Here is a 6,907-nt window from a genome sequence, read left to right as displayed (position 1 = left end):
ATGACCATTGAAGTCACCAGCCACAAAGAGAAGGTCCCTGTCATTCGTCGATGAGGTAGTCTGCAGGAGGGTGTCATAAAATCGGTCTTTCTGTTTGTCGGGTAGCCCGGGCTGAGGGGCATAGGCCGAGATAATGGTTGCTAACCCATGGTGAAGGACTAATCTAATCTTAAGTTTTCTATCGCATACTCTAACTACCTCGATTACCTTATCCACCCATTTCTCTGTAAGAAGTATACTTCTAGTTTCTCCCCCTGGCATGTGATAGAATCTGTTTTCTGTACATCTTCAGTGTTTATTGCCCCTGTGCATCTGCCACACACAAAAACTATCTTCTCAGTTACCCTTCCTTCGATATTGCAGCACCTTTTATGTGTCCATAGGTTACACTGGATACATTGTATGGAGTTTCTACTCATGCCGTTTCTACAGATAGAGCAGACAGACCTGGCATCAACCACGTTTGGATGGTGCTTTTTACATATCACCTGAGGGGTTTGTGATTTGACAGCCCTCCTACTTCCTAATACTTTGATTTTTGCTAGGTTAACCCTAAGGCTCTTTGATTCTAGACTTTGCTTCCGCACCCTAAACTTCGTCTCAAGTTCTGGCAGTGACTTGGCTATTAGAGCAAGGTCATCAGCATAGAGGTACTCCCAGGGGCAGCCTGTCTTGAATTCCTTTGTTATTGCCTGGAGGACTATAATAAATAAGAGGGGGTTGAGGACTGATCCTTAGTGAACCCCTACTTCTACTCAGAATTTTTCACTATACTCGTTGCTAGCCCTCACCTAATGGACAGCATCCCTGTACATGGCTTGTACAGCTCTTACCAGCCACTCGTCTATCCCCAGTTTCCACACTGACCACCAGATAAAGGATCGAGGGACCCTGTCAAAGGCTTTCTCCAAGTCGAGTCAACAAAAGCCAAGTACAGAGGTTTATATTTGGCTAGATATTTCTCCTGCAGCTGTCTTACCAGAAATATAGCATCAGTGGTACTTCTGCCTGGCACAAATCCAAACTGCATCTTATTTACGCTAACCCTCTCCCTAATCAGTTGGACTATGACCCTCTCTGTAACTTTCATCACCTGATCCAAGAATTTGATACCCTTGTAGTTATTTCTATCTAAAGCATCACCTTTACCTTTGCAGCAATTGACTATGATGCTGCTACACTGGTCATTGGGTATGACTCCTTCATGAACTACTTGATTTACGATGCAGGTGACAAGACCATAACCCACACCGCCTGATATTTTAAGCATCTCAGCAGTGATTCCTGAAGGGCCAGGTGCTTTCCTTGTCTTCATATCCTTAATTGCTTTATCTACCAGGGTACTGTCGATTCATGTAGCTGATCCCTCAATTGGTTCAACCTTTGGCAGACTCTCCTCCTCCTATTTATTCTCCACATTCAGCAGTCTTCATAATGTCATCTCCAAGCCTCTTACTTTGAAGAATCTTTAAATGCAAGGGCACCCTCATCCATGTGGACACATTTCTCTCCTATGACATCATGGTTTTCTCTCACACACTGTCTTGCAATCCGAAATACTTCAGTTCTTTGGTCTTCATGTCACTGAATATTGGCAAACTTCTTTTTTTCTGCTTCTCCCTTGGCTATATATACCTGTGTCCTAGCTTCAATTTTAGCCATCTGATACATTCTCCTGCTACCCTCACTCTTCCAGGCCTCCCAAGCCTGTTTCTTTGCTCTAATGGTCCTGTCCACAGTATTGTTCCACCACCATGTTACCCTAGGTCAGGAAGGGACTTTGCGCCAGCCACAGAATTGGTCTGTGGCACTCAGCAAGCTGTCTTGCAGGAATTCCCAGCTGCCTTCTATGTCACAGGACTGTAGCTCCTCCTCCCTATCATCAAATTTCTCGGTAAGGATATCCCTAAATCTCTGATCATATGAAGGGTTCTTAAGCTTCCAAGTCCTTCTTTTCCAGATTGGTCTGCTTTTTGGAATCCTTCTGGCCTCAAGTCTAAAGTCACTAATAACTAGTTAATGCTGGAGGGTGCATTCTTCACCAGGGAGTGTTTTTGTATTTAAGAACAACCATGCATCCCGCTGTCTGGTGAGAATGAAATCAATCTGGCTTGCAGAGTCACCTGATAAGTTATCAGGTGGCCAGCTGGCTTCCTGAAGTTGGTATTTATATTATATATAGAGAGGGGGGGAGCAAAGTGAAAGAGAGAATGAAGAGAATAGGAAGAAAAGAGAAAGACTTAGCAATAAAACGAAGGAGCAAAAAACAAAAGAAGAAGAGAGAGGGAGAGAGAGAGAGAGAGAGAGAGAGAAAGAGAGAGAGCAAACAAACCTGGTTAGAAACAAAATCAAAAAATACACACACAACATAAGTAGAACACAGATCAAAAGACTGTGTAACTATGTAACTAGCTGTTGCTCCACTGGCCTACTTGACAGCAAATTTTTATTCACAATCATTTGATCAATAAAATATCAACAACAAAGATCTTTTGACAGATCTTTATATCAGAAGAAGTTAGAAACTTTAAGTACCACCCAAGTGTTATCATGTTGTCAAGAATCTTGCTTCCCAAATATGTCATCCCAGGGGTAGCCTTCAACATTTTTGTTCCATCCAAGGCTTTTTTTTAAACTCAGTATTCTACACACTGTCATTTATTGATTTATTTACTGCAAAACAAATAATATACTTCAATTCTCTTTACATTCCTAAATTCTTATGATGTAAAGCAACATATAGTTCTCACTGTCAAGAAGAAAGATTTTAAAGTGATGGGAAAAATTCAAAGGGTTTCGCTGATATAATGCTTTGAATGGCTACCATGTTTACTGATGTGGGTTTGGGTCCCACAAGCAGACTTCAACTTATTTTCCCAACTAATGGATTTTTTAACCCAATATTCTACATGCTATTATCTACTTCAAGTTTTGCCATAAGTTTTTGTGCGTGTGTATGTATTCAAAGAAAGTTTAATGTTGAACTTACCTGACAATTATGGCAATAAAACTGACAAAAAAGAATGCCAAAGTAGCCAGTATATAAGCCAGGGACATGTTGTAATTGTTGCCTGCTACAGTAATATTGTGGTAACTGCCGTAGAACAATACTGTGTTCTCCATGAAACCCTAGTTGAGAGACAGAAAAAGGGTACAGTTGAACAAATTACTACTTCATTTTTGATTAGGTTGCAATTTATGTTAATAAAAATTAGAAAGATATAACATTTATTGCAAATAAACAAATGGGAAATTTTCATCAATTTGCATAAACACTAAGAATTTTGATAAAAGTTAAATTATAATTATTGTATGTATGCTATATTTCCTGATTATGCAAGATGGCGTAAGTATACTTCCAAAATTACCAACCATATGATGGGTAATACTCTAGTTCAGTTATATTTGATAAATGTCAGAGTGACCTATACAGAATTCTGAGTCCCTCACAACAGAATACTACTCAGTTATTGTTGTGTAATCAAACGTAGTTTCAATTTTGATTGCATGACATGACACCATTTGCATGTTTTTTAAACATAGACTTGGGTTAACCAACACCTTGTGAGTGGAATTTTGTAGATGGAAACTGTGCAGAAGACTGTCAGATGTATAACTAATAATCTTAAGTTTTACAGTCTGATACTAAAAAGAAAACATATCTGAAAAACACCCATACTTACATGCATAAGCAAACATCTCTTGACTACGAACAAACCACACACACCCATCTGAGTGGCAATCATTCACTTACCAACACAATACAAGTATTACAAACAACACAGATACCATGTATTCCCTCTCAATCTCTTTTACCATTACTACAGTGTTTCATGCCCCTCTATAAAAAGCAAACTATGTACAATCTCCACTAAACCCCACCTAACTTATTCACCCACCTTTCTTCCATTGGCCAACCCAACTTTATTATACACCCTCCACTAAACACTTTATCAATCCTTTGCTCACACAGTCTGCAGGCTCTGGAACATGTTTTTACAGTTTCTTTGGAACAACTGAGCAACCTACTCACTAAACCAATATGTAGACGAATATTCACAAAAATATGTACCTTCAACAAATTTTTGAAGCAGAATGAGAACAGTACAGTATATGGCAAGGCCAACCCTTGAAATTACAGGTATTCTACATCCAATGTGCTTTTACACCATATCCCTCACAAAGCTAGGGTCAACCCAAAGCTAAGACAAAGGTAATTGTGAAACGTGTCATGCAGTGAAATTGAACCTAGGACCTCATAATTGTAAAATGAATTTAGCCAACCTGCAACCAACAGCAGCTGATGGCATGGAACAAAATGCCTTACAGTTTTTTGTTCTGGCCCTTTATATTCAAACCCTGCCAAGTTAAATTTTTCCTTTCACCCTCCCAGGGTTGATGCAAAAAATGTACTATAAGCAAATATTGGAGTTTATACAATAGACATCAAATCAGGAGCTTGAGTCCTTAACATAGTCCAGCATTGCCTTCAACTTCATTCAGACAATTTCTCTGATGACACTGGTACCTAATTATATTGGCTTTTCTTCTTCCCTTGAACAACACTGGTCTTGTGGAGAGAAGAGTCTTGACAACATGAGTAACAGCATGTCTTCTGTGTGACCTTGCCCAAGCCTCCATTGTCACCTTATATGCCAACACAGACTGAAGCCAAGGAAGCCAGATTTATCAGGTGCAGATCCATGATCTCATGAGACACAACAATATCAAAGAAGAAATCTATGTATTGTTTAAATCAGTAACAAAGTATGTCAAACAAAACTATTCTGTGATATTAGTACTGCATGAATTGAACACAAAAAAATTTTTTTAATAATAATTTTATCTTATTTTATATCCTGTATTTTTGAGGACAATATTATCAGTTGATCATAGGTTTGATATGACGCAGTCACTGATTCAATGTTACTGAGAAATACAGTGAACCAATGATTGCTTCATATCAAACCTATGACCAACTTATATTGCCCTCAAAAGTACAGGATATAAAATATTCTTTTTAACAGATAGATTACCACCTTTTCAAACTCATAAATGACTCAGCAATCAATTAATGGAGTGATATCTATTTTCATTTAGGTAGGTTTCAAGCAAAATATGAGTTAAAGGCAATGTCCTCCCTTGTGTTAAATATTCCAAAAGGCATCTTAACTTTGTGTCCATCAGGCCCCATGAATTTATAGATAAATAAGTAAATATACAAAACAATAAAAATTTTTGTTAAAACAAATATAACGCATAATTTGTTCATGTTATAAGTGGAGGAAAAAAAGAATAGAGGAACAAAGTAAGGAAGATAGTGAAAATATATATTTTGGTAAAAGTTGGTGTCATTCAACTGTTAAGTATTTCATATGCACAAGCACACACACACACAAGAGATACATGTTTATGAAACTTCTGATGATGCTATCCACAAATCTTATCTGAAAGACTACAAGCATACACCTACATATGAGGCGCATGTGTGTAACAGTGGAGAGAATTACTGATCATTAGCCTGACTCAAAGGGGATCTCACAAGTGCTGGTGGTACATAAAAAAAAAGATACCTAGTACACTCTAAAAGCTGGTCACCATTAGGAAGGGTATCCAGTTATAGAAACTATACCAAAGCAGACATTGGAGCATGATGCAGTCCTCGGACCCATTGGATCCTGTCATAAATCCATCCCAAGCCAGCATGTAAGAAGGTCAGTAAAAGCTGATGATTTTACACAAAATACCTCAAGTCTTTAGTCCTCATGGCGCAGAACATTGGCAAACTTTTTGTTTTCTGCTTCACCTCTGGCTAAAATAAACCTATTGCTTATATAGATATATATACATATATATTATATATCATCATTATCATCATCGTTTAACGTCTGCTCTCCATGCTAGCATGGGTTGGACGATTTGACAGAGGACTGGTGAACCAGATGGCTACACCAGGCTCCAATCTGATTTGGCAGAGTTTCTACAGCTGGATGCCCTTTCTAACGCCAACCACTCCGAGAGTGTAGTGGGTGCTTTTACATGCCACCGGCACGAAGGCCAGTCAGGCGGTACTGGCAACAGCCATGCTCAAAATGGTGTATTTTACGGGCTACCTGCACAGGAGCCAGTCCAGGGGCACTGGCAACGATCTCGCTCGAATGTCTTTTCACGTGCCACCGGCACAAGTGCCAGGAAGGCAACGCTGGTAACGATCAATAATAATAATAGGACAGGAGTGAAATGACTGAAAACATTCACTTTTCTCTTCAGGAAAAGGAAGGCAAGGATTAAGAGGGATATCCTGCCCCTCCACCAATTTTGTTGAAAATTAGGTGAATGTGGCGAAAATGCTTGACTGAGTTCAACCCTGGTGCCGTCATAGCGATTCCATTTTCTGAAGATATGTCAGTGAAAAATTTCCATTAATGTTTCATGTTCATTTGTGTTCCTGACAACAGCTGTTTTACTTAATTCTTCATTATTTTCAGAGTTAATTTAAATAACATCAGTATATTTCGGAAGAAATATGTTAAGAAATATATATATATATATATTTCGGAAGAAGTATGGTAAGAAATATATATATATTTTGGAAGAAATATGGTAAGAAAGATCATCATCATCATCATCATCGTTTAACGTCCGCTTTCCATGCTAGCATGGGTTGGACGATTTGACTGAGGACTGGTGAAACTGGATGGCAACACTAGGCTCCAATCTAATTTGGCAGAGTTTCTACAGCTGGATGCCCTTCCTAACGCCAACCACTCCGAGAGTGTAGTGGGTGCTTTTACGTGTCACTTGCAAGAGGGCCAGTCAGGCGGTACTGGCAACGGCCACGCTCAAAATGGTGTCTTTTATGTGCCACCCGCACAAGAGCCAGTCCAGGGGCACTGGCAACGATCTC

General features: G+C 39.1%; 1 protein-coding gene across 1 annotated transcript in view; it reads right to left on the bottom strand.

Annotated features, from left to right (window-relative positions):
• LOC106879344 (transmembrane channel-like protein 7) overlaps window positions 1–6,907 on the bottom strand; it is a 139,591-nt gene that overhangs the window by 48,647 nt on the left and 84,037 nt on the right. The window contains exon 6 of the mRNA XM_052969567.1: window positions 2,990–3,129. Coding sequence (XP_052825527.1) covers window positions 2,990–3,129 — 140 coding nt within the window. The remainder of the gene's footprint in view (window positions 1–2,989; window positions 3,130–6,907) is intronic.

This window comes from Octopus bimaculoides, chromosome 7, assembly GCF_001194135.2.
Source record: "Octopus bimaculoides isolate UCB-OBI-ISO-001 chromosome 7, ASM119413v2, whole genome shotgun sequence".
In the NCBI taxonomy this organism is placed as follows: domain Eukaryota; kingdom Metazoa; phylum Mollusca; class Cephalopoda; order Octopoda; family Octopodidae; genus Octopus; species Octopus bimaculoides.
The sequence above is the reverse complement of the archived record's forward strand: the minus strand, read 5'-3'. Positions and strand labels throughout refer to the sequence as shown.